An 18,251-nucleotide genomic window follows, 5' to 3' on the forward strand; every position below is an offset into this window, starting at 1 on the left:
TTACAAATATATCTGGCTGACTAAATTTAAGAAATGCATTTTATTTGTAATTCGAAAATTTACAGATCAGAGTCCCATAGTACATGACATTTATGAATCATGTCAACAATCAAAACAACAAAATATTTTCTACAAAGATTTAATGATTCAACAAGCAGAATCAAAACAGAGGTAATGCAGATCTCAAATTAAACACATGACACAAAGTATATATAAACACGGTGTGAGCAGCCAAAAAGGGCCCTAAAAACAACCAAGGATACCTGAGGATCAAGTAGCACACTATTCTAGGGTACAGTGGGATCCCTTCAATCTTGTGATAAGCATTCCATTTGCAATGTGACTGAGACAAATGACAGAGAGAGGTCTGTGAGCACTGTGACCCTGAGTTTAGTCTGTCAGGACCTGTTCCATTATGTTGAATCTATGGGGAAAGGCTCCGGCCACTGGGATGGGTCTAGGAAGATGGTACAGGTTCCACTGTAGAACCAAAGTCTTGGCAGGAAGCACTCCACAGTCCAGGTGTTGGATGCTCGGTTGTACACTTCCACCTCCACCCCGTAGTCCCCCTCCATGCCCTTCCAATGGCCTCCTGTGACAAACAGCTGCCCATCCAGCACTACCAGGCCTCCGTTCTCATGGAGCATGTGGAGAAACTGGACCTGAAGAGAGGGAAGAGTCAAGATAATAGGACAGACTAGGACTATGCTGTGTACCCATTAAATTAGCATCCTCACAGCTGAAATACTGTTCAGATGCCTTGTTATGCAAGTTGCCATATTTTAAGCTTTATCTCAAAGGAAGACTTCAAGAATCTGATGGCGCTGACTTATATTCATATACAAGCTCATATAGCACACAAATGCAGATTTACCAAATATTCATGTTAAATTACAATAAATAAATGACAATAAATGACAGTCTGTACTAGTCCATGCTCATCTTTTGAACAAAAATACAAATTTTGTGAGCGTATGTATTGATTTTAGTCAGCAGTCACTGGCAAGGATTCCTAAGCTCACCTTTTGCCACATGTTCGCTTCTGGATCATAAGAGTAGACTTTTTTAGTGTTGTCAGCAATCAGATAAATAACTCCTTCCACAGAGACAGTGCGAGGAGAGGATAAGTACTTAGGGATGAAGGGTGAACAAATAATACTCCAGCCATCTGTAAGATAAAAAAAGATAGCTAAATGTAAACCCATAAATGTAATAACATAATAATAATTTATATGTTTGGGTTCAGTAAACTAGTAAAAGGCATGGGTATGGAAAAAAAGAGACAATGGTACTTGAAGTAATACCTTTATGATGATTCAATACAATGAGTTTAGCATATGGTCGCTGTCGGATGAAACCTCGTAACTCCAATTTTGGTGATTTTCATGTTTTAATTTCAATTTGAAGGGTCACATGGTCCTACAACCCTTGGGCTGATAAAACTCTTTCAAAACCAATTAGATAAACTAAAAAATGCATGGCCATCGAGCTAAAAACAAGACTGTATTCCTCAGAGATACAAGGTTTTCACCCGACAGCAGTGATATGGTGCTTCAATCATCCCTACCTATGACAGGGTTGTAGCATTGCATGGTCAAAGCGTTGTACTTCACTGCACATGAGCCGATCACATAGAGCTTCCCGTGACATGCGCTGGCAGTGAAGTTGGTCACATATTTCAGGGCGGGGCATGTGATGGCCCAGGTGTTGTTGTAAGGGTCATAGTGTTCAACCTCAACATAGTTCAGTGTTGTACCTGGAGGAGAAAAATGTAATGCGGAGTGAGTGTTGAGACAGGACCAAGTTCTCATAAAAATCAAATACTTATCATCACATAATGTATATCCAATGGAAGCAGCAGCAGGAACACAGTTGTCCAAATTGCTGTCCTACTCTCAGAAGCTGGTCATATTTGAAGCTATTCATCCACAATGGAAAACACCAACCAAACTCTTAAACAACATCTTAACTTAGAAGACCACAGCCAGGCCATCGAAGGGCAGATGAGTCTGTAGAGTTCATCACAGTTTTCCATTCCGCTGCAGGTTTAAGGCACCACAGGCAGGACTGTATTTATTTTCTTACCTCCGATGACGTAAATCTCTCCGTTCAGCGTTGCTGATGTGTGGTTAGTCCGAGGCCGGAGCATGGGTGCCACAGTAACCCACCTCCCCTCTCGAGTGATGTACTTCCAGGTCTCTGTGGTTGACCAGGTGTTGGTATTTGAACCTCGCGAGCCTCCTGTCAGATAGACAAGAGCACTTTGTCAACAGTCTGAGAATACATTACATTCCACACAAGAGAAACTACAGTGTAGTCAACTCAAAACCATTTTTCATTCCTCTTTTCCCTTTGCCAGTATTTCCACATAAAGTTCCTGTGTTTTGATGGGTTACACACACTTGACCAACCTGTGACATAGACATCATTGTTCAGAGAGACCATGGAGTAACCCCACTTGTTAGGGTTAGGAAAATTAGGGAGCTGATGCCACTGTTCTATGGAGAAAAAAAAAAGGGCAGTTACAACATCATCCAGTAAGAGAGGGAACCTAGACAAAAACAGTAAAGGGAAAAACAGATGAAAAGACCATTTTCACAGATACAGTATGTAGATGACAAAACTATATGAGTGAAACCGGGCAAAGCCCCACAGATGTCCTCAAGACCTGAATCAGTGACATCAGCGTTAGGTGGCCAACAATTTTTGCAATTGCTCACTGGCCCAAAAAAGTCAAAAATGTAAATTTTCTGATGTGTTGTCATGCCTCAAGATACAGCCAGAAGAGTGAGATGTGACTCCAATCTTTCACTTGACATCCATATCAAAAACAATGACAAGGGTGTCCTTTTCTAACTGCAAAATGAAGAGATAAAAATTATTATTAAAGGAGGTTCCTGTTATAAGAGAAACTGAAAAGATGATCCAATTCTGTCACATCAAGGTTCTGTCTGTGCCAACACTTCCTTTAACAACCTACAACTCCTCTATAACCCTTCCCAACCTGTCAAGGAATCCAAAATCAGCCCCAATTTTTAAGGAAGGAAAGACAACCCATCTCTACAGCCTAGTCCACTACAAACCGTGTATGCCCATCCTTTGAATTTTAATTTTACAAATTATTGTTGTTCATGTGTTTTTCTCTTTTGTATTTCTCTGTTTCATCATTCACATTTACTCTGCTCTTCTCTTCCCTTTTAAAAAAAAAAGTATGCTGTAAAATGTGCTGAGACCTCATTATAGTCATTTGAAGTGAAACAAACTTGAAACTTGAGTATAAGCAAGAAATGAATGTACGGGTCTTTGTGTTGTAGAAGGCGCAGTTCCTGGGCAGCAGTCTTGGGTCTCTGTCCCCATCTTCATCTTCATCATCCGAGTCATCCAGTGAGCGGCCTCCCATTACAAACAGCACCTCCTGCAGGTTTGGTTGTGGACTCTGAGAGTTGACTCGGTCCATATATCCTGGCGCCAAATCCATCTTCTAGAAAAGAAAATGTCATGTGATTGTGAACGGAAAACTACTCAGATTGAGCAAACAATGATAAGAAAGCAAAGTACCAGGCGGGCTAAAGTGTGAACTCACTAACCTCTCTGTGAACATTTTCCACAGCCTCCCTGCAGCTGGGAGAGGCCTGGACCAGGCTGTCCTTCAGCAGGTTGTCAGCCAGGTAGTCTGGGTTGAGCAGGGAGAGGCGGGTCAGGGTCAGGAGCTCGGGGAGGTGGCAGAGCCGAGACTCCTTATGGTGCCTGACCCAGGTCAGGACGGCCTGCACACGGGTGCACTCTGACCGTGTTTGTAGTCCTTCGTTGGACAGACAGGCAACCAGCCTGTCTTTTCCCAGCAGCAGGAACTCTTCACCCTGCTGCACAGCCTCAAAGTTCTCCAAGAGGAAGGCCCAGGCCTTGGCTACCACCTCTGGACAGCCATGAATCTCCACGAACTCCAGAATTCCCAGGCAGTTGGTCGCATCAATCTGGTGCTGGAGGTATCGGCTACACACAGCTCGCACTGTCTGGAACTGCAGCTGACTGGAGGTGCAGATCAGTCCTTCCACATTGCCCTGGTTGATTGTCAGTTTTCCTGTGTAGGCAAAGTCCAGCAAGGTGCTGAGGATATCTGGGTCCACATCCTGAAGCTCTACACGGGCAGCTATACTCTCCACAAAGTCCCCTGAAAACATGGAGCGGAAGTACATACTGCAGAGGGCCAGCACACCACGGTGACAGGGGAAGTCCCGTCCCCCCGCACTCAAAGTCACGTCCACCAGTTTGGGGTGAGAGCAGAGGGAGCGCAGGCCCTCCAGGATGCTCTGGGGATGGGAGGACAGACAAAAGTCCAGGTCGTCCACATTGCGCACCATGGTCACCTCTAGTTCAGAACTTTAGCCAAGTCTTCTTTCAACAGGGATGGTCAACAACTGAGTTCAGTGTTTACCTACAAGTGTAGAAAAAAAATATTCTCAAAGCTGAGCAAAATTATATTAATCATTCACATAAAGCATTAGCAACGACTTGACCAAGTTCAAAACAATTTAGGATGCTTCTTTGACAAATGGATGTCGTATTTGCATTTTTGATGTAATTGGATCATACAGTACAACTACAACTTACTAAATAGGTGGTTTCCAGGGCCAGTTTGTCAAGACATGTTTTGTGTTGCATTTACAATGATAAAAAATGTTGCCCAACTTGCAGTAATATTAGACTTCAAATAGAAAACCTATGAGAGTTTAAGAGAAAATTTGTTTGTCTTCTTAAGAACAGAACATAATTTCTCCTCAGTGACCTAATGTATCTAATTCAGTCCGCCCTAATTTAACATGAAAACATAAACATAACAAGTGTAACTTGTTTAAAGTGTGGTATCATTGTATTATCACGAGAACAACAAAGCAGCTTTGGCTTTCTGTGACTATAATCTCCTCTGAAGCCTACAATAAATTACATTTCCTGTCATCAAAACACTGTGAAATTATAGAAAGAAATGACTCACCAAAGAATCAAAGAATCGAAACGATTGCTCATATTTCCAGTAAAAAAGGTGCATGTGGCTGAGGAGCTGGTTAGATCAACATGGAGAGGGCAGTATGGCGAAAGCTTTTGCCAAGTCATTGGGACAGACTGCCTGTCGTTCACTCAGTTATTTTTAGGCCCGACAGTAACGCTGTGCTAAAGTCAGATTCCAAACAACATGCATGGGACCCACACCTGCTGTTAAAGGAACATACTTTGCCTTTTCTCAAGGAGGCTTGGAAGCTGGCAAATCATATAAATAATGTAGCACCATATTTTAGTGTTACAATAATTAACAGTGCTGCCATAATAAAGTGCTAGATGTCCCCATGGGGGTAAAGATGTGTGAGGCTTGCACTAAGAAAAAAAGCAGATGAAAGGAGGTGAAATGTCAATGAAATGAGTCTTTGCATTGAGGTAAATAATGAAATAAGATCTGCCTTACAAGAAATGACATTACACAGGAATCTGTGTGATGATTTATTTTGTAATATTAGAACTGGTGCTCATCCTGCCAGACCATGGATTTTAGGGCTTGTTGGTGACATATACCATAAAAATGCTTTCTTCTCAAAGGAAAAGCTGCTTTTTATCTGCTGAGCTGCTTTCTATCTCAAAACAAAGATATTCACTCTCAGGAAAACACATTAGTAGTCTAAGCAATCTGGCTTTTTTAATAACTTCATGTCAGTTGACTACAAATCATACAAAAAATATCAAAAAGATGACACAAGCAACTACACAAAATCAAAAATCTCTGCCTCTTTCTCTTTCCAAAAAGCAAAACTACGGTCAATGTATTTACAAATTTCTTCATTGCTAAAACTGGAAATGTCAGTGCCACTTTGCAGCATCCCCTCATCAGGAGTAGGCGTCTGGACAATGACTTTAGGGACCTGTCTAACCTCTGGAAGGGTATGTTTCTCCACTTCTGGAGCGCGTTCAGACTGATTCACTGCGTTTCCAAAGAACTTAATTTTAATGTCCTCAAAGCCATCCTTCCACTCGCGGTTCCCAGCCTCAATGTCCTCGATGACGGCCTTATGAAAGTCCCTGACCGTCTCCCAGGTAAAGCACCCGATGTGGTCAAACACCTCAAAGCACAGCAGGTGCCTCATTTTGCGTTCGTCCGCAGGAAGATCCAACTCCAGGATGTGAAAGTAGCCCAGCATGAAGAGATCAAGGGTGAGGGTGTCATAGTCCACTGGCACTCCTTCCAGACGAGGCAGGAACTGCTCCGGGGAGTAGAGGGCCTTCTGCCTGTGGAGGCTGTGGACAAGGCTGCACGATTAATCAAAAGGTATTGACACTGCAATATTGACTACTGGAATGTCCAAATTGCGAGAGACTGCTGGCTAAAATCTTTAATTTTAATCAAACTGACCAAATCCTACGTTTTGGAACCCATTTCACATGAACACATTTTAAGTTCTCAAAGGGAATTATGTACATTTATAAAAAGGTGTATGCCACGTGTATTACAATTCAAATCACAATCACAATATTCAGAAAAAAACATCTAAATGATGCAGTCCTACCTGCGTATCTGTCTGGATGGCACGCTGGAGATGATGCTCCTCCAGTTTCCTAACATCTTGTTGACCGCACTCCGCTGCTTGAAGAAATGTCCCAGAGAACTGTTCATCATCTTCTTAGACTGCCCGCTCTCCATGCTGCCCCTACGATCTGACCCAGGTTTGTCAGCCGTCTCCGGCTCACTGCCGCTTATCTTCCTCTCTGCTTTACTCTTCAGTGTCACAGTGTAGGCAGATTTCTTCCAGTGGCCTAAGAACAGCACCACTATACGCTCCTTTCTAAGGCTGGTGGTCTCTATAACATCTGTGACACTCTCATCATAGTCAATGCCAGAGTCATTGTTTTGGTCTGTTTCTGGAGCTGGAGTCAAGCCTTTAGGCTGTTTATCTGCCTTTGCGGCCTCCACTTGCATGGGATAATCTAACATGACAGTCTCGTCTGTATCATCTGACAGAGTGGGTGAGTTCTGACTCTCAAAATTGGACTTCAGATTCCTCACAGACACTCCAAACTGATGGATTTCGTCCTCTATCCTCTCCCTGCGTCCCCTGGTGGAGTTCTGTCTGACCGGCGTCTGGGAGAATACAGTGACCAGTTCGGTGTTGGGCATCTTGCAGTAGGGCTGGTCTGTCAGGTTGGCCATGAGCAGGGACATGCTCTTTACGATGCCCGAGATGCGGCTGCACCACACAGGCAGAGGGACTTGACTTGTGAAGTTTCTGAACTGTGTGTTGGCCGTGATGTTGACGATGGGAGCAGGCAGGATGTGTCTGAGCTCCTCGGCCAGACGAGCCAGCTCCAGCTCATAGCCTTCGCAGTTCTTCTGCATGGAGACATTCTCAATCTGCTTTTCCAGATAGATGAGGTCGTCCTCAGTCAGCAGCTCACCAAAGGGCCCCAGGATGGCATTGTGGGCCTGGGAGTACCTCCAGCTGACCTTTGCATATCTGTTCCCATTTTCCTGTAAGAGCAGAGGTAAATAGCAGGGAGATAAATGTGCAGCATATGTGATCATTAAGGCCCATTTCAGATTTCAAATGGCATAGGCATAGGAGGAATAGTGTACTAGTCTAGTAGAACTGCGTTTATTCAAACTGTAGCAATATGAATAGACCAGTTATGTGCTACCAAGTGTGCTCAATGATTTGATATATGCAATTAAAAACATTTTAACTTTGCTCAGAGAGATAGTCTAGAGGTTAAGTCCCCACTGGCCTAGGCTTGAATCCTAGAGCTTTCTATCCTGTGTCTCCCCTTTACTTTCCCACCGTCTAAAATAAAGAATACTAAAGGTGAGTGGCATGTCCACACACATTTGTTAACAAAAAAGTGTGTCCAAGTGTTTTGCACATTTTGAGTTTAAGCTCAGTGATTTAATGTATTTCAATAATCCAAACTTTTTATGAATCTGTGCTACCTCTCTTCTCACAGGGTTTAGATTAGCAAGGTTTTTCTGTATGCATTATTATTAATGTAACAATGTTTAATCTTAAGAAGTAAAGTATACATCACCTTCCTCCGCTGATCTTCCTCATCCAGCAGCCTGGCCTGCAGCTGTCTCACCATGACTTGTCTCTTCCACTCAGCGATGGGATGGCCTCTCTCATCATGGGTGGGCACCAGGTAGTCGATGTCAGACAGGTTGGCCTCCTCAGTGGGCAGCACCACCATCTTACTCTGCGGAGGACACAGGGCAATGACATTCTGTATAACAGCATAACAGGATATTAGATAATCAAAGCAAGCAATTACAAAGGAAAGATGTAAGAAATAGGCGAGCTCATTGTGCTTACCGCTTGTCCAGTGAAGGCTCCTGATATCCCAGACTGTTTCAAAGATTTAATGGACTTCATGTCACCCAGAAGGTTTTTGTCAACCAGGTGTTTTGCATCAGGTAACATCATCTTATCGGCAGGGGCATCTGTCTCACTCCTAGTGGCCTTGGACTGACTGAAACCTTTAATAACTGCAATAAAAAATCATAAGCAGTGTCTGTCTCACTCTGCGTTTCAATATTTCAATAACAAACACACACAGATGCAAATTTTTCCCTTGAGCAGTGATTTAATCAGTCAATACTGTAATAGTCTTTGATTTCCTTGGTATAAGAGTGATTCAAATTAGATAAATAGAATAGAATAGAATAGAATAGAATAGAATAGAAGTTTATTGTCCTCAAAGAGGAAATTTGTTTCCACAGCCAGTACAGGTGAAACATAGACACACTAAAAACACCAACACAAGAAACATACATTTACAGCATAACATACAACATATCAGGCATACAGTTAGAGGTAGCTGTTCTCACCAGATGTTGCAAGTTGAAACTGTTCTATTCTAGCGACTGCGGTTTTCTCTGGTTGGGCAGGTGTGCCGGGTGGAGATGAAGAGGAGGGTAAGGGAGGTGCAGGAGGGGGTGCTGGGTATCTTGCCTGGGGGGACTCCTCACTCTCAGGTTTCTGATCGGGAGAACAGAGTGACGTTGCCAATTGCTTTGGGGTTATAATATGAAGAATCAAAGAAAAATATAGGGAAGATGGTAACAAGCTCAACACGGTGTTCACCTTTAAACTGTCCATCTGTGTGTTACTGCTGTGACTGTCCCTGCATGCGTCACTCAGGCTCCGGTAGTAGTCCTCTCTGCTGAGCTTCCACGACACAGATGGCTTTACCTTCACTTCTTCCTCTATTGGAGCGATATCCTCAATGGGCTTATCTGCGGCAAAGGGCTACAACAACAGAGAAATGCCCTATGGGAGACTGAAGGAAAAAATTGAGCGCAGAGGAAAGAGAGCAACCTTGAAAATATTGGCAACATTTCACACCACTGCAGGGAGGATGCAGGATATATGGAAGCATTTATATCCCCTTTAATGAACCTGTATTGTCCTAATGGACTCCATGCAGAATGCATATCAAATTCAGCTCTCCAAGGACATTATTAGAAACCAAAACATCAAAGGCAGGCCTAATATGCTGCTGCATGCTGTTGTGCTTTGTGTCCGTGAGGTGGTCCTCGCCATTTCCTGTCACGCGGCACTTTGATGTCGAACAGCACGAAATATGCTGTGACATTGCTCAGGCGGAGGAATAAACTTCCCCGAAGTTGTGTAATACATAAATAGATAAACAGGGGGCTGGGAATGGGGGGAACCCAATTCCTTTGTGACCCTTCTCGTAACAGTTCAACGTCCTAAAAGCTACAATGCATTTGTTCGTGTGTGTGTTTAATTAGATCCAGTGGCCAGCGAGCATTTGGTTTTCATCAGCACCCCATCACCATCGCCACGCAGATATAGATAACCTAACCCTGTTTTGGCCCGGATCCACTCTCCCACTATCTGAGGCCACAAAGACCCTGATCAGGACAGATTAGGAGCCAAGAGTTAAGAAACAGCTACTCACTACTGTCACATTGACAGACATACAGCACCAGTAATCTGTGGTCCCGGTGGGTCAAGCCATGAGAGACTGAAAATGATTTTAGAACAGCATGTCTATTTAAGTAACATGTCTCACAAGTTTCTGCTCTGGAATCCATCATTAAAGCAGCCTGTTTCCATGTAAAATATTCAAGTTCTTGGTGATAAATTGCAACATGGAATGTATACAGCAAGTATACATTATACACAGAACACTTTAATGTAAATACATGTCCTCTCACACTTCCATATATTCTCAGTGATATGGTTTCCTACATGGTGGAGACGAATGCTTGTGAGTCTAATAACTATAAAGACCCAAAAGACACAATCTTTATAGCAAACATTTACTCAAAAAAAGCTTTTGTGTGTATAGCTAAACCAGACAAATCTGACTGCACAGCACCCTGCATCTTATAAAAAAACATGTAAAATCATTGTTGATTATGTAAATGGTACACAATGATTATATTTTGGTCTAATTCATACTATCATACTTTAACCACTATTGTATCATCAAAAATCAATATCCAGCCCCAGTCCACTACCCACAAAGAAAAAATATCCAATGTGTAAAAATCACTAATGATAGAGTATAGCAAGCTCATAATCTAAGACATGAGCCTAGAGTATTAGTCATGACTACCCGTAAGTGGCTACCATAAACCTGATCAGAAAATAATTAAAACAATGCCAAAACAACTCCTCCTGCCTCTTTTATAGGATTTACAAAAACTACCATTCATCTTAAAATAATGATTACTCAGCCTGTCACTTATACTAGTGAACAAATGGTCACAGAAACAAAAAAGGTAATCCAGTAAAAAAGAAAAGAAATAAAAACAGGTAAAGTGAACAAGAAAAAAGTGATAAAAATACAGGAATGGTCGATAAACCAACCTAAAACCCTACTAACCTTGACTCTGTGACTGTGAAATTTTTCCCTACGCGGACCGATACAACTTGCGGCGAAACTCCCGTGGCGTTGTCTTGTGCAGCCAGGTATCCAGGCAGCCGCTCAGTGTTGAGGATGTGACACTATCTGAAGATCACCCACCATTCGTTTGACACCATCATCAACATCTCCGTTAGTGGCCAAGGGCCGCCAGGCAATAAACAATAAACTCTGATCGGAGAATGCTGTTAATAATTAAGGGAAAGGATAGGATGGCCGGTAATGTCACTAATGCACGGACAAACCAATGGCCATGTTGTTGCACGAAGGGAGGTATCAGCGGAAGACTGTCAAAGCAGCTGGAAGAGACACTTTATCCAGTGCGTTCAGGTGCTTTTTCCACTCCGTTCCATTGAATGAGGAAGCTAATGCATGAAGCACTTTTTTGGCAAAGTCCACCTGAGATGATTAGTGAAATGCCACTGTGGAAACATCATGTCACGCCATAAGCCTAGATAGATGGCAAGACTTTGATTAATAATGTGGAAAATCTGACAATGATTTCTCGATGAGACAAGGTAAAGATAAACACAGTCTCTAGTATCACACCAACTCATTAATGTAAACCCCTGGCCCATTTGACAAGAGTTGCGTGGATGTTGTGACAAACCGTGGCCACACTCAGGATTATATGACTGAAGTCACCTACTAATACACTGAGTTTCCTGATGAAAACACCCTTTTGACTTCCTCATTAAAATCAACCAATTGTGTGCCAGCATCCTTCCTTGAAAGAAATTTAAAAAACACTCAATTTGAAAGAAAAAGACGGCACTGAAATATATTTCGGCCCCTACTTGTTACATATTTTCAGAGTCCTGTAAGTAAGGGGTATCACAGACTGTGTATGGGGATTTGATTCAGACTTCGGTAGTATTATGGAATAGCTCCCCATGTGTGATAAACATTCAACTGTGATCCAGCCAGGCTTTGTGAGATTCAGATAGATGTGTATCCAGAGGCTTGATGTGAGAGAGGATGAGGGTTTAATGAGAAGCATGCCTGCAGATTCCTTTATTTTTGGTACAGTGAGGAATACAATAAGTTCACTAGGTACCCTCTAGTGGTAATGTTGAATTAGACGACCATTACATTCTTATTCTCAACAGACGCTGATGCTAAATACCTTATTATAGCATGCGTTTTTTTTCTAATGGCAAACACACAAAAATGTGTAAACTCTGTCCCAAAAAACACATTGATGAATGGGAGGACACTGTGTTTTGTCTTTTCGAAGTGTTCTAAAAATACCAATCTCAAACAACAATGTGTTTGGCTGGACCGCTGTGAATGAAGAGCAAAAGCCATGAATGTGAGTGAAATAAACCTCACGCCATGCATTGTTTATTTGATTGCAGCTGTTCCTGAGATCCATGATGAGGAAGAGCAGTTGACAACACTGAAAGAGTCTGACCTCATTGTGAGCACACCAAACATGCGGAAATGCCAAACACGCAACTCTCTGGTCAATGTCCCAATCCATTTAGGTCGCTGCTCGGAAATGAGATTATCTGACTGACACTTTAGAACCCATGAAACCCTGTGAGCTACATGGTACTTTACAAATGTGCAACACCACTAGAAATGTAATTAAAGCACATCAATTCTGGTGCTGTAGGCTTCAACGCATACACAACCGGTTCTCCAAATCTTATGAGACTGAATTTAAAACAATTAAGTGTAATTTCAGGTACTCTATCAGATGACCCCTTTGTTGAAATCATTTCATAATTTGTCTGTCTGAAACATACATTGCCAAGAAACATAATACACCATACAGTCTGCTACCAGCATTGCACAGCATCCAGAAGTGACAATCATAGCACTTCCAAACCCCCTGGAAAAAACATGACACACAATCAAACGTGTGTTTGAAGCCAGTGACATCCTGCTCTCCAAGTCCACAGAGGGATAGAGTTGCCAGTTCCAGGCATCAGAATGGTGAAAACGCTGAAACTTAAGCTCCTGGATCTCATAACGGGCTCAGCCCCTGGGCCTTCCACCTGAGCCGCTGGAGAGGGGTAACTGATAGGCCCTTAGCTGGCGGCGGCTCCGGCTGCGTTCGACGCTGCAGCGGCCCCTGTGCTAATTAGCTCTCCATTGTTGATGGAGGATTATTTCTGAAGGAACCCAGCAGCCACGCCTCACTGGCTCCCTATCATCATCCTCTTCATGTATGAGTACTGCTCTCCTCTGCTGACTTATTCATGGTTTCTATTGGCTGACAGCTTCCGTTACTCTGCGCATCACTGTGTAGCTCGCACTGTGAGCCTCACTTGGCCCGCGGCGACAGAGAAAGAACGACGTCTGCAGGTGGACAGGCTGTTACTTTAAGGTTCAACAGGTTTGCTGACAGGGTGGTCCCCGTAGGCTCCTTCAGCTAATGTTTTTTTCTTTGTTTCCACTTGAAAAACAATTTAACAAATGCTCAAATTTCAGTGTCAACTGTTCTAGGCCCAATCATTATGTAGCTATTTTAAGGACAATCAAAAATGAATAAATGAAATAAATAAATAAATAAATAACCTACACGGAGTGAACTCACTTTATTTTGTGAGGTTAATGTAGACCAATTTTTACTAGATTGACTTCTGCCTTGAACAGGGAACACCAACACAAACAAGGTGTTAACACTGAAATATTCATCAGTCAAATTAAGAGTGTCGTGCCTACCACACAAAACAAAAGAGCTAATCTCAGAGAGTCCTCAGTGGCAAACTGAGAAGACAAAGACAATCTGCTCCAGTACATGGACTTACGGCATTATAGGCCGTAATGCCTTATTAACCACCAATACCATCATCCTCCACTTTCTAGACCTCTTAAACTGAGAGCCCTCAATCAAGTTGAGTGGAGAGAATAGCTCTGGAAAGGACAGGCTTGAATTAAATACATGTCACAAATTAAGAAAATGAGTCACAGTGGTTCCAAGATCTCCCAGATGTCTGCTGTTGACCATGCTCCCTATTCTGATAGCTTTGCTTCTCATGCCAAGGTAAACAGCAGGGCAAAACTGACACAGACGCAACAAACTGTGAAAACTTGAAAAATATAATATAGGTAAGAGTGGTTTCTTACATTTGTCTCCATGGCACGGAGATATCTGGCACATTCAAAGTGTCCGTTGTACTCTGCCAAGTGTGCTGCTGTGAACCCGTCAATATCTTGTTCTAAGGGGTTCGCTTGATTGGCCAACAGGATTTTACAGCACTAAGAGAAAGGATAGATGACCAGTGTCAATAAAACCAAGACACAGCAATTTACATGATTATTGACTTGTTAGTACAAGTTATGACCAAGTTATGACCAACCTCCAGCTCTCCATTCTCTGCAGCATCATGCAGTGGGGTGCCTCCCCAGTAATCCTTGATGACCTTTGAACCCATGTCAAGCAGCCCCTCCAAGATGCAATAGTGCCCCCTGCTGGCAGCAAAGTGCAGAGCAGTGGCTCCATCTCTGTCCTTGCAGGACAGGCTTATGTCTGTAAAAGTGACCTATTTGGGGTCAATGAATCAACATGAAACAAGATGAAAGTGCTGATTGAACACACACAAATATACCTAGCAACCAAAATATATCACTCTCTTGTAAGGTTGGGGTTTGAAAGCATTTTATCAAATCTGAATCCAGTATTGAATCTGCTTATGGAATCCGAATCCTTTCGAATCCTTTCTACTTTATCGAACCTTTTTACATAACTTGTTGGGGAAAAAAGGACAAAGAAAATTTCAAAAACACATGACTCGTTAACTATAACAGGACCATACCAAAAATACTGCTTTTCGCCGTATTCTCATTTAGTTTCGAGAAGTGTGCCCATGCTTTCAAATGCTTTTCCACCATCCACCATGTTGACAAACACACAGGAAAGTGGAGACTGGGAAGTGGGGACTGGAGACGTATGACATCATTAGGGGAGGGGAAGATTCTGTAGAGGATTTGTTCACTTGGGGGTTGACGAATCTGGGTATTTTGCTCAATCGGAACTGGTTCTAAAATGGAACCAGGTAACGGAACCCAACCCTATTCTCTTGTAATTTTATAGATGCTCCCAGTGTTTTTGTGTTTTTGTACTGACCAGCCAGACCAGCAGGGCATGGTGGCCCATGTGGGCAGCAGCATGTAGGCCGGTCATGCCATCATTGGCCCTCAGGTGGATGTCGGCCCCACAGTCCTTCACCAGGTACTCCACCACATGCAGGTGCCCTTCCTGGCAGGCCAGGTACAGTGGAGTAGCACCGATGCCTGTCTGGTGGTTCACACACCTGCAGTGAGACACACATCAATAGCACAAAGATAAAGACCTGAACAGTGCAGGCCTATTGTCAGAACATATTATTATTATTATTTGTACAGCACTTTTCAAAACACAATTACTCAACATAATAATAACTAGTATTGGTTAGTCAGCTACAGAGTGCATTACAATGTAAATAAAATTCTATAAAAATTCTATAAAAACCAAAAGATAAAATCAACAATAAAAGCACAATGTAAGCAAAGCATAAACCATAAAAAGGGACATTAACTTAAACATGAAAAGTAAAAATTAACTAAAACATAAAAAGGAAGGTCAAAGACAATTAATAAAATATCATTACATAAAAGCAAGTCTATCAAACTGAATTAAGTAGTGATTTAAAAGATGATATATATTTAGCCAGCTTTGTTCTAAATATAATAAAATCCCTGTTCGCCTGAAATTGGATTTTCAGTAATGTTCGGGACATTTTGGGGTGTAAACCATTTCCTGTGGGCGTGGCCAGCGGTGATCTGGATGGTGACTATCAAGGTGAGGCCAGTGGCCACAGCACATGGAAGTCAATGGCAGAAACCAGTAAGAAAAGAAAATATAGCAAAGCTAAACGTGTCAGACAAGACCTGTTCAAAAAGTGTTGCTTTCTTTTTTGTAAATCAGTTGTAAAACTAAACGGTAACCAACATAAATATGCTAATGTTGGGTTGATCTGAAATAAATCACTCACTTCACACATCTTTGATAAAGGAGTTTCATATCTACATAAATACTCCCTTGAATCATGGGAGCATCCTGTGCATGTGATTAGTGTTGTATAGCAGTCGTGTGGTCAGAAACACAATCTGGGAAACATTCAGTAAATGCATACAGTAGGGCTGCATTTCTATTTACATTTAAGTACATACAACCACAAGGCTGACATGTGATCGACAGCGTCTAGGCATCCATTATTCACAGGTTACTGATGGTCACGTGATGCTCTGACCCCACCATGCACCATGCAAATTACAGTCATACCCTCCTGTAACAAGGAGATGAAACAGGCAGACAGTAACATGTCTTCATCTGAGTGCCTTCGTCTCAGGTTCAGAGGGTGGAGAAGAAAGGGGATTCATGGGGAGGGAATAATGTTTCACATGATCCCCTCCCTCTGGAGGAGTGCAGCCTACTGCAGTAAATCCTCTTAATTATGACCTCAAAAAGTTAAGTTGGGGGACTGATTATTTGATAATATCCAGGCATCATCTGCAAATGTGATTTTATCTAAAATAATTAGAAAATGCATAGGGAATTAGTACACTTTCTGTATCTATATCAGGCAGATGACTTTACAGAAAAAAATGGTTCTCAAACAAAATTTGCCAATTTTCAAACAAAACAAAACCTACAAATATATATCACAGATTGGAAAATGAATCATTATTTTATTACTGTATATGAATATTCATACTTTGCCCTTCACAAACCTAATCCTCTACATAAAATAAAGTCTACAAAGGTTATGATGCCCCCACATGCTCTGTGTGAGGACCGCAGTGGGGTTCCAAGGTGTCTGGTCTGTATGTGTGTGTCCTGTGATCACATGTCACTGGGGGCAAAGGGAGTGTCAGGGGATACCCTGTGGTTTATTCTGTGGGTCACCAGAGGTATGTTGTACATGTTGTACATTGATTTTGAAGGAAATTCACTATCAAAGCTGAGCTCATTTCTCTTATGGCCTTTCAGAGCAGAAATAGGGATGGCAGCAGTAAAAGCAAGGGGGGGGGGGGGTTACATACCCAGGAGCCTGTTGAACCAGTAGTTTTAAACAGGTGAGGTCCCCCTTAGCTGCAGCATAGTGAGCAGGTACAGCTCCACAGTTTGTCTCCACCTCGGCCACACCCCCAACAGAAAGCAGCCACTTAATTACTTCCACACAACCAAACCGGGCTGCAAGGTGGATTGCGGTGACCCCACCAGCGTCCCGGTTCTGGAATCATCCAGAAAGTTGTTTTTGAGTTTAATGTAGACAATCAGGACACATCATGGGACTTTATTACACACACACACACACACACACACACACACACACACACACACACACACACACAACTGACTCAGTCAAAACTAATTGCTTGTTGAACATTTATGAAATATGCATTTCTTTTCCAATGCGGTGGAGCCAACTTTCACATATGCCAGCAGGGCCATCAGGGGAAACAGTATTAATTCATCACAAACACCTTGTCCTTTTGACCTCACTTCAAAAGCTAGCAGAGGTTCTCACGGAGACCACCAATGAAGCTAATAATAAGATGGAACATTAGATGTGTTGTTTAATTTTAAGCAGCTGTCCGCAAATTCAATCAAGAGGTTGCCTTGTATTCTCTGAAAAACAACAGAGATGAAGGTAAATTTAACTGTATAACTAATAGCTAACTTTAGTGGGAGCGCCCCTGAAGCATCTGGACGTAATTACAGTGGCTATGTAATACTACAGGATAACAAGTAAGTCAACACCATATGATGTAATCAGCTGGTAATGCATCTGAAAAGGTACTCTACAGTACCTTTTACAACTGCAATGATGTAATCCCACTCTGGGATTGGTTAGATGGCCATCTCTTGAATTTAGACTCTCACACACAACTCAGTTGAAAGTAACAAGAAAGCCGGAGATGTGGCACGTTCCCAGGGGATTTGAGCTCTCAGTGTCACTTTATCCCTCTGTGCAGCCAGCTCTCAATGGCCAGCCTTACCTCAATGTTGCAGCCGCCTTGGTCCACCAGCCACTGCAGCTCCCGGGTGTGGCCAGTAGCTGCTGCATCATGCGCTGGCGTGGCCCTGTTGAAGGCCCGGGCATCAGCCGCCAGCCCCAACTCGCTCACCAGGAAGCGCAGGCACTCCAGGCGTCCACACCGGGCCGCGTGGTGCACCGGGCCAGCGCCTTGGGCATCAGTGATGGCTGCTGAGAGGTGACCAGAAGACGCTAGGTCCCTCAGAGCTGCGAGGTCTCCTGCCCGAGCCGCCTGGATGGCCCGGTGCAGCACCATCCCCCGCACTGGCCCTATGGGTATGTTATGGCACA

At 42.9% G+C, this 18,251-nt stretch overlaps 2 protein-coding genes across 2 annotated transcripts; both read right to left on the reverse strand.

The window, feature by feature from the left end:
- Positions 1-182: 182 nt before the first annotated feature.
- Positions 183-4,361, reverse strand: klhl30 (kelch-like family member 30). The gene is made up of 7 exons (XM_078285764.1): positions 3,588-4,361; positions 3,298-3,436; positions 2,412-2,498; positions 2,086-2,241; positions 1,568-1,756; positions 1,023-1,168; positions 183-662 (listed from the first exon to the last, which is right to left on the reverse strand). Exons 1-7 carry the CDS (start codon positions 4,359-4,361, stop codon positions 414-416), a joined length of 1,740 nt encoding a protein of 579 aa, XP_078141890.1. The 3' UTR covers positions 183-413.
- Positions 4,362-5,496: 1,135 nt separating this feature from the next.
- espnla (espin like a) lies at positions 5,497-18,216 on the reverse strand. The gene is made up of 11 exons (XM_071926232.2): positions 17,923-18,216; positions 16,963-17,153; positions 15,005-15,191; positions 14,238-14,420; positions 14,005-14,136; positions 9,114-9,278; positions 8,858-9,008; positions 8,343-8,515; positions 8,062-8,226; positions 6,552-7,510; positions 5,497-6,282 (listed from the first exon to the last, which is right to left on the reverse strand). Exons 1-11 carry the CDS (start codon positions 18,214-18,216, stop codon positions 5,751-5,753), a joined length of 3,132 nt encoding a protein of 1,043 aa, XP_071782333.2. The 3' UTR covers positions 5,497-5,750.
- Positions 18,217-18,251: the final 35 nt, after the last annotated feature.

The sequence above is a fragment of the Centroberyx gerrardi genome, chromosome 9, assembly GCF_048128805.1.
Source record: "Centroberyx gerrardi isolate f3 chromosome 9, fCenGer3.hap1.cur.20231027, whole genome shotgun sequence".
In the NCBI taxonomy this organism is placed as follows: domain Eukaryota; kingdom Metazoa; phylum Chordata; class Actinopteri; order Beryciformes; family Berycidae; genus Centroberyx; species Centroberyx gerrardi.